Source organism: Borostomias antarcticus, assembly GCF_949987555.1.
Source record: "Borostomias antarcticus genome assembly, chromosome: 14".
In the NCBI taxonomy this organism is placed as follows: Eukaryota; Metazoa; Chordata; class Actinopteri; order Stomiiformes; family Stomiidae; genus Borostomias; species Borostomias antarcticus.
The window spans coordinates 7,336,627-7,357,627 of NC_140247.1; the positions used below are offsets into that span (position 1 = coordinate 7,336,627).

The 21,001-nt window shown below is 46.3% G+C and overlaps 1 protein-coding gene across 1 annotated transcript in view; it reads right to left on the minus strand.

The window, feature by feature from the left end:
• Positions 1-18,244, minus strand: part of il1rapl2 (interleukin 1 receptor accessory protein-like 2) — a gene marked incomplete at both ends in the record, with an annotated part of 278,776 nt that extends 260,532 nt beyond the window's left edge. Inside the window, one exon of the mRNA XM_084448392.1 lies at positions 18,163-18,244. Coding sequence (XP_084304518.1) covers positions 18,163-18,244 — 82 coding nt within the window. The remainder of the gene's footprint in view (positions 1-18,162) is intronic.
• Between the last annotated feature and the right edge of the window lie 2,757 nt (positions 18,245-21,001).

Below are 21,001 nucleotides of genomic sequence, written 5' to 3' on the forward strand. Positions count from 1 at the left end.
ATGCCAATTAATATTAGGCTAAAGAAATTACATTTCCCCCCAGTTTAAACAGTTTTGAACCGACTTCCGGTACTTTTAAGCCCCGCCCACTTCCGGCGTCGTCCGAATCTGAATAATTAGCTGTCAAGTACAAATACAAATACAAATACAAATAGTGGGCTCCCGGCACACCCCTAGCACAGATAGCATAGATAGTATCAGATGTAATATCTTATTACAGCTACAAGTTCCTGTATAACCTGAGAGATTTTTTTATATGAAAACCCTTGGGGGGGAGGGGTGCCTATGCGCATACTGTACATGCATGCCTATATGCATGTGTGTGTGTGTGTGTGTGTGCGTGTGTGTGTGTGTGTGTGTGTGTGTGTGTGTGTGTGTGTGTGTGTGTGTGTGTACTGGTGTGCAAGTGCGTGTGTAAGTGTAGAAAGGATGCAACGTCTCATCAGATCTGCTTCTCTCCCTCGTCCAGATCGCTTAAGCTTCCACAGCCTCTATCAGAAGAGCCTCCAGCAGGAAGAGAGAGATAAATACTAAACCCTCATTCGCTGTGTGTGTGTGTGTGTGTGTGTGTTATCCTTTTCACACTGCCCCGAAAACTCACCAAGACCCACAGACATGTAAATGGGGACATTCATTCAGTCTGTTGACTCTGCAGTAAGCATGGGTATGTCTCGCCTCCAGCTCCGATCGGCAGAGATGTACACCTGAATCCCGGGTAGACACGCTGCTTTTCGCCCTTTTCGGCGCGATGATGACGCTCGTTGACGTGGAGTGTGCAGAGGCATAGTAGACTGTCATATCAACTTCTTTGTTGTCCAAGTGAGCAACGTTTGCCCCCTACTACTTGTAGATTACAAGTGACAGTTTTGTACTGCACTTTAGCCTTCTAGCTGAGTATTTTGAATCATGTGTGGGCTGACTATCATGTGTATGCTTGTTTGGGGCTGCCAAGTTACTTTCCCTTTTGCAAAGGCGTTCTACAACAATTAACTCTTGAAAACCACTTCCGATCAGGTTTTATAAAATCTATTTTATACCATGATAGTTTAAAAACGTTTTATCTTTTGTGTGTACAGCGATTTATACAGCAGGCAGTTGGACCATGACTGTCTCTTGGTGATACTGGACTGTTCCAACTTTTCTCTGACTCTTCCCTCTGCATTACAAGAAGCACTTGTTTGGTTTGGTTACAGCAAAAAGGAGAGACGGCCAATCTGTTCCTCCTCCTTGCTTCAAAAATTGTTAAATTACATGGTTTCCTGTATATATCTTGAAGAAATTTGGTACCCTCTGTCTGATGCACATTGTGCATTTCTTAAGGTCTGGGGACTCTTCATTGAGTACATTAAGAGAGGTAGATGTCGATCTGTAAACACTATATTAGATTTAAGCAATAAACCACGAGAGGCCGTGGGTTACAGTGATTTTACACCAGCGAGGGGGCGTTGTTAAGCTTGACGCGAAGCGGAGAGTGTAAATGCTGTCAGTCGCCTATTTTTCCTGCTTTTCTTCCTTTTCTCTTTCTTTTCTTTTCTTTTTCTTTTTTTCTCTCTCTCTCTCTCTCTCTCTCTCTCTCCTCTCTCTCTCTCTCAGGAGAGTTAAAGCTAATGGTGAAAGTTCTCACTATACAGGCTACACAGCACTGATCTATAGAAATACGCAGACACGCTCTCTCTCTCTCTCTCCCTCACAGACACAGTCTCTAACACACACACACATACTCTCTCTCTCCCTCTCACAGAGTAAAGCAGAGCAGAGTAGAGCAGAGCAGAGCAGAGTAGAGCAGAGCAGAGCAGAGTAGAGCAGAGCAGAACAGAGCAGAGCAGAGCAGAGCAGAGCAGAGCAGAGCAGAGCAAAGGCTAGCCTCCCTGCTCAACCCTCATCATTCGTCTCTCTCTACTCTCTCTCTGACACAGTCTCTCTCAAACACACACACATACTCTCTCTCTCTCTCACACACACACACACAGTCACACACACAATACACAGTCACACACACATACTCTCTCTCTCTCTCTCTCTCTCTCTCTCTCTCACACACACACACACACACAGTCAGACACACCATACACACCCACACAGTCTAACACACAGATTCACTCTCTCTCTCTCTCTCTCTCTCTCTCTCTCTCACACACACACACACACACACACACATACAACCACACACACACACACACACACATACAACCACACACACACACACACACAACCACACACACACAGGCCTGCACAGCACAGATCTAACCACACACATTGTTTTGTGTGCATAGCATATCATCTCTGTCTTGCGTGTTTGGCCACCCTGTCAAGGTGAGTAGGTATGCATGATGGGACATTGCTGAGGCCTGCATGTTGGCAAGGCACCGGGTCAGGCAGCTGGTCGCCACCTCCTCTCTCCTCTCCTCTCTCCTTTCCTCTCCTGTCCCATCTCCTCTCCTCTCTCCTCCTCTGTCCTCTCCTCTCTTCACTGTCCTCTCCTCTCTTCCTCAGGACCATCTGAATGTCAGAAGAGAAGAATGTCCTCGACCTGTTCAGAACCTCCATCTTAGGTTCTGAACAGTCTTCTCCTCCACCTGCCTTCAGCTAAATCTTAATGTCAGCAACACATGTAGGTCAACCAACTAGCCTCCTTCCTCTCCTCCTCCTCTTCCTCCTCCTACTCCTCTCCCCGTCCCTCTCCAGCCTCCTCCTCGTCCTCCTCCACCTCCCCTACGTCTTCTTCCTGCCCTTCCTCCTACCCCATCCTCCTCTTCCTCTCCTCTCTCCTCCTCCTCTCCTAGCTTCTGGGGTCCAGGTAGTAAAGGAGCCAGATGCTACAGTGTTACGTCTGTGTATGTCCGCGTGGTTTTTGTGCTGTGTCCCCCTCTCCCCATGTGTTGGTGTGTCCTCCGTCCAGGCTGCTGATCCCTCTGCTAATTGTTGTCCATCAAGTCTCCATCAAGTCCACCTGTGTTCCAGCTGTCTCATCCAATCACCTGTCGTCCTGTCTCCTATATATTGTGGCTTGTTGCATGTGTAGGGTGCGGGGAAAGGGGGTGATTATGTTTGGTTCTGTTTGTTTTCCACATTTCCATAATACTTCCACAATACTTTTGGTTCGACCTAGTTGAGTTCTTTATCGTGTTGTGGTCCCGTTCTTATTCCTTCCCTCGGGAGAAGGGCTAGGGGAAGAGACCCTGGGGTCTACACTACATCACGTAGGTAACCATCTGTCTAAACACACTAGGAAGAGTGAGCGCTGGTCCCTTTGTTTTTGTAGCAGGTAGGTTAGTCCGGGCAGTTTAGGTAGCTAGCGGTTAATATTCTTATAGTTAGGCTAGTTTAGAGTGCAGGGTAAGGTAGGGTGACGTTTGTTTTGACCTCTGCTCACACGGTCCTTCTCCCTTCCATCCCTGCCTCTGTCAGTCCACGGTTTAGTTGTGTTGGTTTGTTATTTGTTTAACCCCCTGTTATTGTTTTGTGTTATTGAGTTATTGTCCCCTGTTATTGTTTATTGTCCATGGACATATTAGGACTGGGCGATACATCGAATATACGCGATATATCGCGGCTTAGTCTCTGCTCGATGTAGTAAATGACTATATCATGAATATTCAAGTTTAGTTTGTCACGTTTGCTTTCAGCCGCAGCCACAAGCTTTTCTCGCTCTTTTTCACCACCAGACGATGGATCCCATGCTGCCTTTTTTCGGAATCAATTCGCCAATTAGCCAAACCACCACCAGCCGTCTTCCCTCAGGCAAGAGTTACAGTAGGGCGAGAGTAGTGATGCTCAATCATGAACGATAAGGCTCTATGTGCCTGCTCTCATTTTCAGGAAAGTGAAAGGGCTGAGGGCTGCTCAGTTGGTTACTCTAGAGGGTGGCGGAGGATTTCCAAAAGCGCCTATTCGATAATATTTCAGATTTAAACCCAATGCTAATAGCTGGGTAACCTCATAACATCAATGAGTCAATCTGTAAACTGTGGAGCTCGTCATGCCGTAACGTGAACACCGTTGCCCTGTGCTGCGAGGCTGCGAACCACTCTGTTGCACGCGGACAGAGTGAAGAGGGATCGGTAGCCTGGCTCCCGCCCCTGAATCTGAATAGCAATTCAATCTGAGTGTCAGACTAGTGGAGCACAGCAGACACTTTCAGCTTATAATTGTAGCATCCCAAGTTTATTATTTTACACAGTAGAGATTTTTTTAATTTAATTAATAAAATAAACTAGGGCTGCGAGCAGCAGTGAGCGGGCCCTCGCACCCCATGCGTGTTGGGTGGCGGCGCCGTTAAACGGTGTGCTATTTCGGTGTCCAGTACTGAGAGAAATTTCCTGTCACCAGTAGGTGGCGCTCTAAGCGTGACTAAATACCGATGCATAGATGTGTTCAGGATGGTACCTTGATGAAGCGTGAGAAATGTTGTGTAAATATATTTATTTATTTATTTATTTATTTAAAAAGAGAAATTTACAAATTTCTCAGGGTTGATGAAGGTCGCATCCTGAACACATCTGTGTGTCAGCATTGAGTCATACTTATAGCGCCACCTACTGTTTACAGGAAGTCCTCAACGCTTACATACATTATCCGATTTACACCAAATTGCTGGCGCTTCATGAAGGTCGCATTCTGAACACGTCTATGCATCGGTATTGAGTCACACTTACAGCGCCACCTATAGGTCAAGCAGGAAGTCATCATAACTCCTACATACATTGTCCGATTTACACAACATTTCTCACGCTTCATCAAGGTACGGTCCTGAACACATCTATGTGTCGGTATTGAGTCACGCTTAGAGCGCCACCTACTGGTGACAGGAAGTTTCTCTCAGTACTGGACACCGAAATAGCACACCCTTTAACGGTGCCGCACCCCGACACGCGTGGGGTGCGAGGGCCCGCTCACTGCTGCTAGCAGCCCTAGTTTTACCTTTTTTCATGAAAGTTAAAAATTAGCATGTGAATGCAGTATGAACAAGAATATTATAATGCAGACATGTTACAGGGACTAGAATCATCATACTGGTGTGATTGTATGCATCAAAGGGTTAATTCAAGGCTTAGGCAAAATATCGAGATATATATTGTGTATCGTTACATAACCTAAAAATATCAAGATATTTAAAAAAAAAAAAAAAAAGGCCATATCGCCCAGCCCTAGGACATATTTGTAAATAATTATTTCAGTAAAACCTTTATAAAAGGTACCTCCGTTGTCCGCCTGCCACTTCCTTTGAATACCACACAAGCTTTTTAGGCTACTCTGGACAAGCTGTGTTATGGTCTTCCCTTACCTTAGACATTCCATCAGGGAGATCGTAATATATAGTTAGAAACCAGCTGTTGCCAAATCCACAATATCTGCGCCGGCAGTAGGGAGAGGTGCTGAGAGGAGCGCGGAGCAGAGCAGAGAAGGGCAGAGTAGAGTAGAGCAGAGCAGAACAGAGCAGAGCAGAGCAGAGCAAAGTAGAGTAGAGTAGAGTAGAGTAGAGCAGAGCAGAACAGAGCAGAGTAGAGCAGAGGCTAGCCTCCGTGCTCAACCCTCATCATTCGTCTCTCTCTACAGATCATTCTCTGTTAATGACTTAGTCGATACGGACTTCGATACGGCCACACAACACTGTTCTCCCTCACCACCCTGATTCTAACTCCTAGTAACTGCTGTTACACACACACACACAGACACACAGACACACACGCACACGCGCGCACACTCAAACATACCTTCCATCGGTGGATCCATTAATGTCAGCCTTCTCTCTCTTCTGCTCCCCAGAGGCCAAATAAAAACACATCAGGTACTCTCCTTGCCTTTTTCTCCTTTTCAGGTTCTCTCTCTCTCTCTCTCTGTCTCTCTCTCTCTCTCTGTCACTCTCTTTTTCTTTTTCCCCCTCTCCCTCTCTCTCTCACACACAGATACACTAAATGAGCCACTGCAGAGCTGTCTCTTCATCCTTGACTTGTGAAGAGAGAGCACAGACATCAGTCTAATTACTATTGGAACAGAGATAAACAGGTTTGCTACACACACACACACAGGCATGCACACAAACACACACACACACAGGCATGCACACAAACACACACAAACACACACACACACACACACACACAGGCATGCACACAAACACATCTCAGTTGTAGGGAAGGCAATTTTGGATCACTGAGCTAAAGCCTATGGAAAACTCAGCCACCTCCATACAGTAGTTCATTTAACTGCAGTGAAGTTACAATACAGGTGGTGTGTGTGTGTGTGTGTGTGTGTGTGTGTGTGTGTGTGTGTGTGTGTGTGTGTGTGTGTGTGTGTGTTTGTATAGTGTGTGTGTGCGTGTGTGTGTATGTGTGTGTGTGTTGGCAGCAGCTTTCCAATGAGCGCTCTGCTCATGCTTGGTATAATTATCAGGCTAAGGACTCGCGGTGACAGGAGCAGAGCTTAATTACTGCTGTCTGACAGCCACAGTACATGGATCCATGCTATGTTGGGACAGGTGCTATGCTGGTTACTGTGCTATGCTGGTTACTGTGCTATGCTGGTTACTGTGCTATGCTGGTTACTGTGCTATGCTGGTTACTGTGCTATGCTGGTTACTGTGCTATGCTAGGTATTGTGCTATGCTGGTTACTGTGCTATGCTGGTAGTGTGCTCTACACTGGTGTGTGTGTGTGTGTGTGTGTGTGTGTGTGTGTGTGTGTGTGTGTGTGTGTGTGTGTGTGTGTGTGTGTAAGTGCGTGCGTGCGTGCGTGCGTGTGTGTACACCTACAGGAGCTTTTATGACATCAGTGTCTGCCATCACAAATCCTCTTCATCCTCTGGATGAATGGGCAAACATTCCCACAGACACACTCCAAAATCTTGTAGAAAGCTTTCCCAGAAGAGTGGAAGCTGTTATAGCTGCAAAGGGGGAACCAACTCCATATTAATGCCTATGAATTTTGAATGGGATGTCATAAAAGCTCCTGTAGGTGTAATGTGTACGTGACCCAATACTTTTGTCCATATAGTGTAGGTGTGGTTATTCATAGGGCTGTTCCTATCAGATTCAGGGTGGTCTGTGGGTGTAGGAATCACAGCTTTACTCCAGGTCTGATCAAATCTCAGCCTGTCTCACACACTTATACACACATCACACATGCCCACACATGAACACCTCTCTCTCTTCAGCCTTTCTCCATCGTCATTCTCTCTTCATTCTCCCTCTCCGTTACCCTTCACAGAAGATCATTATGGCCTGTGTTTAAGGCGAGTGTGTGTAGTGTTTGTACGTAGGGGTGTGTGTGTGTGTGTGTGTGTGTGCGCGTGTGTGTGCTTATCACAATACATTTGTATCGAACATGTTCATACCACTGAGGAGGAGGAGGAGGAGGAGGAGGAGGAAGGAGGAGGAAGGTTGGTACAGTAGCTCGCTGGCTTTTGACTCAAACTTGTGTTGGCATTCCCTCTTTTCATGGCCCGTTGTCATGGGGATAGCTTAGCTTAGCTATGAAAAGATGTTTTCTTAGCCGAGTGACACATGATCTTAACTGGCTATAAGAGGAACTCAGGAGGAGAAGAGGGAAGGGGAAAGAAGAGAAGAGGAGGAGTGCAGAGGAGGAGAGCGGAAAGGAGAGGAAAGGAAATTAGGAGAGAAGGGGAAGGGAGGAGAGAGGAGAGGAGATGAAAGGAGAAGACATAAGGGGAGAAGAGGAAGGGAGGATAGAGGAGAGGGTCTCATTGGCCCCGCATGAATAATTAGCCAATAGAGAAAGAGAAAAAACAGTGGCAGAGAGGGAGAGAGGGAGAGAGGGAAAGAGATATAGTGGGAGAGAGGTATAGGGGGAGAGGTTGACTCATCCAGATTGCAGCAGACTTAAGTTTTAATTTAATAACTGTGTTGAAAAGGTTGGTGGGGATTAGGCCTCCTCTCTGCTCTCATCACAGTGCTGCGTGCAGGATGTCTGGGGGACGAAGCCCGATGGAGGAAGGCGGTGAGGGCGGAGGGGAGGTGGGCCATGCAGTGAAGGAGTGGGGGTTGGGGGGAGGTAGGGGGCATGCTGGGTCTTAAGGAAGAAGACAGTAATTAATTGGCATCCACATATAGTAACACCCCCAGGCCCCCCATCCCCCCGCATTACTGTCACTTCTAACAGCTCCTACTGCACACACACACACACACACATACAAACACACACACACACACACACATACACACTATAATCAGTCAGCCAGCCAGTGAGCTAGCCTGTCAGTCAGCCAGCCAGTCAGCCAGTCAGTCAGCCGGTCAGTTAGTCAGTCAGTCAGTCAGTCAGTCAGTCAGTCAGTCAGTCAGAGGTGAATCAAGCGGTGTCAAACTGTAGAAAACAAAGAGAGGATGCATTTTTAATAGGTACCTTGAACTGTTATCAAAGGCAGGGAGGGGTGGAGGGGAGGAGTGAGGTGGTGGGTGGGAGGGAGGGAGGGGTAGGTGAGGTGGGAGGGAGGAAGGGAGGGAAGGGGAGGTGGTGGGTGGGAGGGAGGGAGGGTGAGGTGGGGGGTGGTAGGGAGGGAGGAAGGGGGAGGTGGGGGTGGTAGGGAGGGAGGGGGGGGTGGGGGTGGTAGGGAGGGAGGGGGAGGTGGGGGTGGTGGGGAGGTGGGGGTGGTAGGGAGGGAGGTGGAGGTGGTAGGGAGGGAGGAAGGTGGGGGTGGTAGGGTGGGAGGGGGGGGTGGGGGTGGTAGGGAGGGAGGAAAGGGGAGGTGGGGGTGGTAGGGAGTGAGGAAAGGGGAGGTGGCGGTGGTAGGGAGGGAGGGGGGTGGTAGGGAGGAAGGGCGAGGTGGGGGTGGGAGGGAGGGAGGAAGGGAGAGGTGGGGGTGGTAGGGAGGAGCGGCCCTGCCCTGGGGGTTAGGAGGGTCAGGGGGGGATGTATTCCTTGGAGAACCCATCTAGACAGCCGTGGTCAGCTTAGTTTGAAGACCAGTGAGAGGTCAGTGTGTATGTGTGTGTGTGTGTGTGTGTGTGTGTGTGTGTGTGTGTGTGTGTGTGTGTGTGTGTGTGTGTGTGTGTGTGTGTGTGTGTGTGTGTGTGTGTGTGTGTGTGAGAGTTTCTGCCAGTATTGACAGAGATATTGTGGTTGATTTCCTGCTAGGATGGAGAGCAGCTAAGCAGATCAGAGAGATGGATATGAGGAGTCATTACCAACGTAGCTATGTCTGTTCTGATACACAACAACTCTGCTGATGTGATTATAGACCCATATAAAGCATGAGCTGTCACTGAGGGACTCACTTTATTTACAGATTAATATGCAGCGTGATCCGTCACACACAAACACTTAATCCCACATTTCATCTGGAGTTTATTAGTGTAGATTACCAACCCTATTAAATAAAGATGATAGATTTGATAGAGAGTGGGAGGGAGGGAGATAGGGAGAAACAGACAGAGAAAGAGAGAGAGAGAGAGAGAGAGAGAGAGAGTCCAAATCTGAAATAAAGCAGTTTGACTCCTGCTTAAAAGAGAAATACATACAAAACAGCAGACATTTAATTCAAACCCAACCCAAGCTACCTCAACTTGTTCATGTTCTAATCACAACCTGAAAGTTAAAAAAGAGGGAGACATTTAAAATTATGGGTACCAAGGGATGAGAAAATGAGTAAACATTGTGAACAAAATGAGACAAAGATTTCTTGTTCCAGTACCCAAAATAGTCCCTGATTTCTCCTAAAAGGAGGCGAAATCATCAATTAGGGAGTACAGTTTAGAACAGCTTGCCAACATCTGAGGAGCAGTAAGTCAAATATGTGACAGCTTTGGCGATTCAAACATAGGCCTATTTATCTTTGTTAGACCAGCATTGCTTTCCAAACAGCAATTAGAACTAGAAAGTACATTTCCTCGAGAAAATGTGAGGTGGGCTAGCTGCCACAGCTGTATGTAACAGCTACTGTAGTAGTACTACTACGGCCCAGGCAATCTCCATGCACCCACCGGTAAAGTCTGTGTGTCTCTAGGACACTCAGGGGCTGAGTTGTGGGTACCGTGGTGTGGATAGTGGCGTGGTGGCAAGACTCCGCCCCCTCAGGTCAGAGCCGGTCAGGGATAGTTTACCCCTTTCTGGGCCACCTACCTGCCCCCACCGGTGAAGACCGTGTGTCTCTAGGCCACTCTGGGGCTGAGTCATCGGGCCCGTGGCGTGGATAGTGGTGTGGTGGCGAGACTCCGCCCCCTCAAGTCAGAGCCGGTCGCAGACAGTGTACCCCTCTCTGGGCCACCTACTTGCCCCCACTGGTGAAGACCGTGTGTCTCTAGCCCACTCAGGGGCTGAGTTGTGGGTTCCGTGGCGTGGATAGTGGTGTGGTGGCAAGACTCCGCCCTCTCAGGTCAGAGCTGATTGGGGACAGTACCCCGATCCGTGTGGTCCACCTTTGACAGGTTGGTGGTGCTAGAGGTTTAGAGCTGTGGACATGGGTCTTGGTGAAAAGACTCAGGGGACTGTCATGAATGAGTGTGCCAAATTTCACAACTTTTGACCATACGGTTCTATGGGCTGCTATAGACTCCAATGGCAGAAGAAAGAAAGAAAGAAGAAAGAAAGAAAGAAAGAAAGAAGAAAGAAAGAAAGAAAGAAAGAAAGAAAGAAAGAAAGAAAGAAAGAAAGAAAGAAAGAAAGAAAGAAAGAAAGAAAGAAGAAAACGTACAAACACAACATGGGTGCTGCAGCAGCTGCGCTGCTTGGCCCCCAAAAAAGAAAGAAAGAAATAGTGGGAATATGACAAGTTGGGCTAGCTTTTGCAAGCTAGCCCACCTAATAAATCAACTTATCACTCAAAGCAGAAATCCTTGTTCTCAACACTGGGATGAGGAAACCAAAACACAAAACAAACTAGATTACTATCAGGGTCCTAAACATAGATTAGGAATCTCTCTTCAGTTGTGTAAAGTAACAAAGTTAGAAACTTTGTTACTCTACTTGAGTCAGGGTTTGTTTTACATCTGTACTTTACTGTTAATATTTCTGTTGGCTTTCATTTTTACTTCACTACATTTAAGTATACTTTTATTCACTACAACATCAAATCAATCAGAAGAAGAAAAAAAAGAATCATGAAAGCAATGTCGGAGACATCAAGCAGAGTTTATCCAATCTTCATCATTTTGGGTAAATCCAAGGGCCGTAAACCCCATCCAAAAGGAGCCCAGTCATTTAGCCATCCAGCCTGCAGCACACACAGCCAGGGCTCACTCCAAATCACTAAAGCAATCATGTCAGACTTCGCTCCACCACAAACCTTACCTGCTGATCCTCCTCAACATGATGACAACAAATACCCTTGGCTGCATCTAATAGAAGAGTTTTCTTTTCTCTGAGTTAAGGGATTCATCGCACCAGATGAAATGTCTGCTATGTTTACAAATATGAAAGGCATTCGTGGTATGGTGTTAGATGGAGAAAAAGGATTTTTATAAAATAATAATCCTGCCATTTGGATTGATGGTTTTTACACTGGATACTTTACGTTCCCAGCTTTTACTTCTGATACTCAAGTACATTTAATATTGCTTACTTTAAGACTTTTACTCAAGTAGTATTCTAATGGGTGACTTTCATTAGGGCCCGAGCACTGGCTGTGCGAGGCCCTATTGAAATTGTAAGGATTATTATTATTTTCCTACCTTCTCCTTCTTCTCCCCAAACAAATGCCTTTTTGGCGGCCTCAACATAGATGAAAATGGATGAAACTTTGCTTTTTTCCCAGTGAAAAATTCAATATTTCATGGGTGACGGAAATGGGTGTGGCAAAACGGCTCAAGAGTGCCCCCTGGAAAATTTAAAATGGCGAGCCTCACCTTTCAGTTTGATGTAGGCGAACGAAATTCGGTGGGCATATGTAGTTCATCGAGACAAAATGTCTCTTGGAGCTATCCCAACATCCAACAGGAAGTCAGCCATTTTGCTCTTAATGTGCCATTTTCCCCTTGTTTTTACCATTTCCATGCCTCGTACTTTAACAAACTCTTCCTACAGATTTCATCCAATCAACTTCATATTCGGTCAGCTTCATCTTAAGACCTTGAATTTTCACCAAACACCCTTCCCGTGGCGCCCCGCCAAATTTTGACATTTCGTCATAAAACAGGAAGTCCTCATAACTCCTACATACATTATCCGATTTGTCCGATATTTCTCACGCTTCATGAAGGTTCTGTCCTGAACACATCTATGTGTCAGTATTGCGTCATACTTATAGCGCCACCTATTGGTGAAACAGGAAGTCCTCAAAACTCCTACATACATTATCTGATTTGCACAAAATTCATGAAGGTCGCATTCTGAACACATCTATGCATCGGTATTGAGTCACACTTACAGTGCCACCTACTGGTGAAACAGGAAGTACTCATAACTCCAACATACGTTATCCGATTTACTCCAAATTGCTCATGCTTGATGAAGGTCGCATCTTGAACACATCTGTAAGTCAGTATTGCGTCATACCTACAGAGCAACCTACTGGTGAAACAGGAAGTCCTCATAACTCCTACATACATTATCCGATTTACTCCAAATTGCTCAGGGTTGATGAAGGTCGCATCCTGAACACATCTATACGTCGGTATTGAGTCACGCTTAGAGCCCCACCTACTGGTGGCAGGAAATTTCTCTCTGTACTGGACACCGAAATAGCACACCCTTTAACGGTGCCACACCCCAACACGCTCACTGCTGTGTGTGTGCGTGTTTGAGTGTGCATGTGCGTATATGCATGTGTGTGTGTATGTGTCTGCGCCTGTGTCTGTGTGTGCATGTTTGAGTTTGCGTGTGCGTGTGGATGGGTGTGTGTGTGTATATACATGTGTGTGTGTTTATGTATGTGTGTGTGTGTGTGTGTGTAGGTGTGCGTGTGTGTGTGTGTGCGTGTGTGCATGTCATTAAATATGAAGAGATACATTAGACTAAGACACACTGTAAGAGGCTGTACGAGCTTCATTAAGGAGAAAAACACAGCTGGAAGACTCTCATCGTGTCCCTAGTGCAGTGAAGTCCAGTCCTACCACAGTAGGTATGACAACAACAACAACAACAACAACTAGAAAGGGTGCTCAGCACAGGCCTCTGTGCATTAATGCATTTTGTTGGTGTAACTGAGTTGAAATGGTTAAAGTCACACCTCAGTTTATATATAATAGCCGACCACAGGATCCAGGCTAAGAAAATGTCATTTTTCCTAATAGTGAATGAGAATCAGATATTATTTTGTTTTACATGCATAGAAAGATGTTTGCTTTTAACAGCAAATAAAGTGGATATCTATCTATCTAAACCTCATTTGACTCATCATTGTAATGAAGATTTTTTTTTTAAATCTTGGTCTGGATTTGACCCCAGGTCACTACTGCAACAGCTTAATCACTCAGCCACTGCGCCAAAGCTGGGGACCAATAATCTGTTAAGGGTGGAAGAAAAGAACAGAAGGGGGAATAAGGGAGGAGAAGAAAAGAGAGGGAAAAATAGAGAAAAAAGGGAAAGGGGGATTTTTGTGGCCTCATCCTCCAAGTTTTTAAATGTTGATGTATATCACAAATTATTTTAAAAACCTTACACTTCTATTTCTATATACTATGAAGTATTTATGTGACAGGTAGGGGGCTAGGACCCAGTAAGGAGTGTTGGTTAGGAGAGGCTAGTGTCCCACCTGTCACATTTATATGAGAGTAAAGCTGAATCCAAGGTTCTCGGTTCGAGTCCCATCGTTGCCAGAAATGTGTTTACCGTTTGTGATGTGTAATTGACACTGTTGTACTGTTGTTTCTGTGCACACCGTTATTCAATAAAACATATGAACACAAAAAGAATGTGTTTACACATTACTGATTATTGAACATTATATGAATGATGTATTAAACTGAATATACATTTAGACACTTTTATCCACAACACAAAAAAAAAAAAAGGAGAAACGCATAAACTTTTGATTTGACCAAACTTGTAATTTCAGTCAGTCATTATTGGTCTGCGGTGTGTTCCTCGGCACCACACTCGCACGCCGCACAGGATACCAAGCCCCATCTGTGCATCGATGAGCGGAAGTGTCCAACGCCGGTCCGGAGGCGGTTAATCCTCACCCACGCCAGTCTGGGTAAGTCCATTCCGGGAGGGGAAGGACCGGTGGCCAGGATGAAACCATGGAGTCTGGAGGTGTTTGCCTCCCACTCCACACGCCAGGTGTAGTCCGCCCATCCAGCCTTGCTGATATTAAGATCTCTGCAGTGAGTCTGCAGGAGATCCCGTGCGTCAGGCACAAAAGCGTGTCTCGACTTGAGACGCCGGGGAGGCTCCTCTGTTGCAGTGAGCCTGTCGTGGAGCAGATGGTTAGGCTCCACGGCTCGGCAAGCGAGACATGGTTCGGCGCTGCATGGCAGGAGTGTTCCATCGATGTGCACTCGGAGCTCACATTCCTTGGCTTCCTTGTTGTTAAGGTGGAAGGCCACCAACACCGTCTTTTCCTCGCTGAACTTCAATCTCCATTTCCGGAGGTATGCCGCTAGTGTCTGCATGTCCTGGCTCAGTGTCTCCTCCACGGCCTGCCAGTCTCCAGCTGAGTATACCAGCGCAAGGTTGCCTGCGTAGGCATACTTCCTGGAGACTGTGATCGGCAGGTCGTAGGTGTAGATGTTGTTCAACCACCCCAAGTTCCCCCACACACTTCCCTTCTCCGTTCTCTACACTGGCTCCCAGTAGCAGCTCGCATCCAGTTCAAGACTCTGGTGCTAACCTACAGGGCAATGAAAGGAACCTCTCCCTCCTACCTCCAGGCCACGGTCAAGCCCTACACCCCCTCCTGACCACTTTGCTGCATCAAGGCAACTGTTTGCCCCATCGCTCCGAGGCCCCTGCGGCCAATCGACCGTGTCATGGCTCTTTCACAGAGTTGCTGCCCATCTTTCACCACATGTTGAAAACTCCTCTCTTCAAGAAATACTTGCACTTCAACTTTAAGACTGGTTAAGCTCTTAGATGCCTGTTAAGAAAGGATATGCGATTCTGGCGAGTAGTAGTACACTTCACTACCCTACGTATGTCAGTGGCGGCTGGTGACTCAAAAAACTGAGGAGGACAGGAGGAAGAGAGGCGAACCGCCCATGGGCGCCGGGTGGCACTTTCCCTCAGTCAGTTATTATTTGAAATATCAGCTTTAAAGTGGATTTACAGTCAATTTAAGCATATGAAAAACTGAATAACACTTTCTTTAACTAGATGCAGCATTTATTTATCATATCCATGATAAAATATTCCAAAACAACAATAAAACATTGTAAGCAATAGTTGTTGTAATGGATTGTAAGCTACTCTTCTCTAAAGAGAGAAAATAATATATATTGGTGAGGTGCTGGAGAGGTTAGGTGATATATGAAAAATGTTTTGGTACAGCTATGGGATTAGCTCATTTGGGTTGCTGTCAAAGCTGCCACTCTTATGTTGCTATAGAATACAATTATTAGAACAATATGAACATTCAGTTGAAAGTTTTTCATCCACCCATCCATCACTGGATGAGGAATAAGCCGCAAAGCGATCAATTCTCACGCAAGCAGGAGCCAGGCTGTGGATTTCTCCGATCCGGTGTTGCGACCCAGTCTCTAGAAATGTTTTGGACGAGTTGCCGACAGTTTGCACCTCCAGCCAATCTGCGCGCCTGCCTATGCCGTAGCCTGACGGGCACCTCGTAGCTAACGTTATAGCCAGCCAGTGGAACTGTCGTGTTCAGACGGCTCTAGCTCAAAAGTATTTATGTCAGCTTGGATATTTAGATGGCTAGAATCAAGATAAATAGACGAACAGTTTGATGTATAATATGTCCCATAATACTTTTGGATGTATTATATTATGGAGCTACGAACACACAAAAAGTCTCCAATGGCACAGGGAATAGAAACAGACATCAACGCCGACTCAATCGGCCTTCACTGTGGTAAATCTGGAATCTGGAATGTGATTGGACTAACAAAATGTCAATATCTCAATCCTGTTCAGACAGGGCCGGAGTACTGTCCTCCCTTGCGGTAATTTTTCAGCGTTTTGGCCAATCACAAATTAGCAAGAAAAAAAGGCATTACATTGATTTAAGAGAAAAGAACCCGCCCTAAGGGAGGCTAGCCTCCCTTCCATAGATATCTATGGGTCCTCCAGCTGCATGTTATATATGTCACTGTTGGAGCTTTAGAATTACAATAATGGGTTTTTATCCATAGGGAAAACCTGCTTTATGAACAAAACTGAGATCATATTAATTATGAATAAATAAATTCATATATTTATATTTTAATCCCTCTCTTCTCTCCAAAAACTGAGGAGGACTGTCCTCCTCTGCCTCAATGGACGAGCCTCCACTGACGTATGTTGAATGCACTTATTGTAAGTTACTTTGGATAAAAGCGTCTGCTAAATGATTGTAATGTCATCTCTTCTTCTCTTCCCTTCTCTCTCGTGTCTTCTCTACTGTGTCCTCCTCTCATTTCAGCTCTCCCCCATTATCCCCCCCCCCCCCCCCCCCAGCACAGACAGCACCGTTAGGTCATTACCCCCCCCCCCCCCCCCCCCCCAGCAGATAGACAGCACCGTTAGGTCATTATCCCCCCCCAGCAGACAGACAGCACCGTTAGGTCATTATCCCCCCCCAGCAGACAGACAGCACCGTAGGTCATTATCCCCCCCCAGCAGACAGACAGCACCGTTAGGTCATTATCCCCCCCCCAGCAGACAGACAGCACCGTTAGGTCATTATCCCCCCCAGCAGACAGACAGCACCGTTAGGTCATTATCCCCCCCCCCCCCCCAGCAGACAGACAGCACCGTTAGGTCATTATCCCCCCCAGCAGACAGACAGCACCGTTAGGTCATTATCCCCCCCAGCAGACAGACAGCACCGTTAGGTCATTATCCCCCCCAGCAGACAGACAGCACCGTTAGGCTGCTGTGGCAGCAGATGGAGATAAGGCCGGCGTTATCTGCTGTGCTGCTGATCAGATCAGCTGATAAACCCTGTGCTCACCTCTCCTCTCCTCATTGTTGAAGCCTTGTCTGGCCAACGGCCTCCTCCTTCTCCTCCTCCTCCTCCTCCTCCTCCTCCTCCAGCACGTGCTCCGGGATGTCTCCTGACCTGACTCTGCTGCTGTCCTTTACGCTCACTCTCCGCTTCCATCAAGGACACGCAGGAAATGATGTCACAGTAATGAGTTCTGATTGGTGTCCTCAGGGAAGGTTTCAAATGGAATGCTGGGAGACCTAATGTGTTTGTTTGTTTGTTTGTTTGTTTGTTTGTCTGTCTGTCTGCTGTCTGTGTGTGTGTGTGTGTGTGTGTGTGTGTGTGTGTGTGTGTGTGTGTGTGTGTATAGCGCAGTATCACAATAAGCTGGTCACAGCTGCTGCTGACTCCCCAGGCTGATGCTGAGCCCCACTAGGTCAGGACTTATTAGACAATTAGCCCTGAGGTGGCCAGGCCACACGCACACACACACACACACACACACACACCTCTGAAAGCATACACACCTTCACAAATACACATATACACAACTTCGCAAACACACACACAAACGCACCCCTCTGAAAGCACACATACTGTTCATACACACACACCAGGAGGAGATACTCCGGCAGCAGTAGTGATGGTGTGGAGGAGCCCAGCTGCACGCACACACGCATACACACATACACGCACATACACACCCACACACACACACACACACTCGCACAGGGACACACATAGGCATACACACACATAGAAGAAAGGTAGAACAGAAACTCTGACAGAATATCAGTCAGAACAACATTAATAATATCAACAACACACCTGCTTACCAGCCATATAGAGGGTTTACCTTCACAACATGACAAAATAAAACCCAAGGAGGGGTAGATACAGTAACAAATATTATGTAATCTCCCCTCATGAGGAGGAAGCAGATGATACAAACATTCAGAGAGAGAGAGAGAGGGGGGAGGGAGGGAGAGAGGGAGAGACAGAGTAAGCAAGAGAGAGGAAGGGAGGGGGAGAAAGTTACAGGGAGAGAGAGGGACGGAGAAAGCGAGAGAGAGGGGGAGAAAGAGAGAGATAGAGGGTGAGTGTGTAAGAGAGACAGAGAGGGAGATAGAGAGAGCAAGGGAAGGAGAGAGAGGCTTAGACAGATTCAAAGGAGGACTGTTGTGGACTCACCTGAGTTCCTCTTGGAGATGTATTTAAGGTTGACACAGGCAACGGAGGAGACGAAGAAGAGGAGGAGGGATGGAGGATTCATCTTTCACACGTCTGTCAGGCAGCTGGGAACGGAGCGATGGAGAGAGAGAGGTAGGGAGAGAGAGAAGGAGAGAGGGAGTTAATAGATAGCAGGCCTGGGACTCGTTCATGCGCTGGTGATGTCTGGCAGAGTAGAAGACTGTTTCTTTCACCATTTCCAAGATTGATGATGGGTTTGTTCATTTATCTGTTTATCTGCAACAGCAGCAACACTGTGTTTGATATCCGACACAGTGAGTCTACTACTCTTTCTTTCTCTCTTTCTCTCTCTCTCTCTCTCTCTCTCTCTCTCACACACACACACACACACATATACAGATGTGGGAACATAAGAATGTAACTTGACCCGCGGTATTCTAACAGGCGCTTTACGTCATTCCGCACCACCGCTCGCCTGCCCATAGGGGCGCAGTAATACCACTCATTGACCCATTGCTGGCTCGCACATTAGATTAGCCTACCGTTCTCAAACTCCTTGTTGTCTGTCTGGTTGTAATTTAATTATTACGAACAAAGCCTATCTATTTATAGTTTCTATCTCTGTAACTGTCGCCGGGTCTATATCTGTTAACTGTCGGGACAAGTAGAAGTTTAATACATTAGGCTGAGTGTTCTCATATGGAACATGGCATCAGGACGAGTAAGATGGCTAACGGAGATGACCAGAGATGTGTTTGAAATGGTTCACTCACTCCCTCCCTATTACCATGGATGTATTGAGTGCGACTCATAGTGAACTACATGGGGAATGATTTAACAGTTTTGGGACACATGGAATGTAACTGCGTAAGATATTCATGACTCAAACAAGCAGACGCGCCGATCACTGATGGCAGCAGGTTGAAATATCAGGTAGTAGCCTAGGCTATTCAGGTTCCATGTTTAGTTGAATGATAAATCCCATATAAATGGTTGGAATTCTAATGATGTGCAAGTGTGATTTTGTCAACTTAATGCTGTCTGCTAATAGCAGGCTGTGAAGCTGCACGATGAGACCGTGATAGCACGTTAGCTCACGACAGCAGCTTCCATAATATTAACGGTAGCTGTCGGTGGCTAAAAAGCAGATAGATAACTTTACAACGTTGATTCCTGTAGCTATTTTGATGCTATAAGTTCAACTTCTGTTTCTCGGGCAGGAACGGAGACGAACTCGCATTAGCAGCAAAGCAGCTAGAGGAATGATCGCGCGGTCTCTTTAGCCCTGAGACCATCAGGCAGGCAGCAGGAGGTCGTTGAAGGCTTTATATATTATTATGATATTATGTCTAATAATACATTCGTTGAAAGTAGGCTACACAGGCTGATCTACTATACGGAATTGGACCGAGGAGTGTTCTCATATGGAACTATGCTGCACACGCCCGCCCGCGACAAGAGCTGAATTGTAGTCAGCTTGCCCCGCTGCGCGCAGGACGCGTGCCTCCCCCGCTCCGAGCAGAACGCAGGCGGAATGTCGCTCCCCGTCTGAAACGGCCTTGACTCCTGGAATCCCAAGGTCTTTCATATTGAAATTATCTTGATGGCCTGGGAAGAGACGTGTTAAGGGAGTGCATCAGTCGTGAGCCTTGACAGTAGGCTACCAGCCTGCGCTGCGCTCAGAACAAAGTTGGATGAATGGATGGACTTTTTGGAATCCTGCAAAAATGTTTATTGCGCTCTAAAATCATGAAAGCATAAATGTAAAAATGCAGCAACAGAAGTAGTCTAGATGAGATGGTGGTTTAAATGAATGGCAACACATAAATTCAATGGCCGGTCATGGCAAAGCACCCGCTAACGCAGGCTACCCCACGATCCAGGGCTAGGAAACCGGTTCCTCCAGTTTATTTGAATATAAAAGAATTTGGGGGGGTGGGGGGTTACAATAGTCTAGTCCAGGTTCGCTGGAGGACCTGTATTTTCAGTGTTTGCTGGTAGCGGACTGCATCGATCAATGCAATGACTCTTCAGTTTTACCCTTTTCATCAATAAAACATCATTTTTACAACCATGTCTCATTGATTGGGAAGGCATTTAGAGCTGCCGGTCTATTAGCCTACATTCGGACTCAGAGGATGACATAACTGTTTATTGAGAAACAATTGGCTATATAAAGAAATACCACAATGCATGTAGTCTAGATATATTACATTATGGTTATACACTTTATGGTAGACTGCCCGCTCGCTAAGCAGGCTACATTGTGGCTGTTTTGTTCATCGCCTATAGGCTACACATTAGAAAAATGTTTTTTTTTATATAGACCTAGAAGGAATCATTTCCTATTTTAATACAATTCAAATTCTGCTTAGAGGGAATTATTTTCAACGGACATTATGACCTGAGCATAATTAATAATTATCTAAGTTAATATAGGCCTATGAGAACGCAACGCTTTTTACGATAGGCTAGGCCTATACGTCTTGTGATTGTACTGTAGCCTAGGCTACAACTTAAGGCTTGCCCTATTGAATTCATTTTATAGGCTACTCATTATTATCGAATTATCTAGTTGATATATGAATAAAACAATAAGCCGTTTTAATGGCTATGGGCTACTAATTGTAGCTATATGATGCGCTCTGCTCTTACGCACGGTTGAGGCGGCAGCTCAAATACACAGCCAACTGGAGATGTCGCGTCTGGGGAGGCTCTGCGTCTCTCCACCAGTCCCCAGCGAGTCCAAGCTATTCCCAATGAATAATACTTAGGCCTATTTATAATAGCCTACATAGCGCAAAACTGTTCATATAATAGGCTGTAGCCAGCGCGAAAC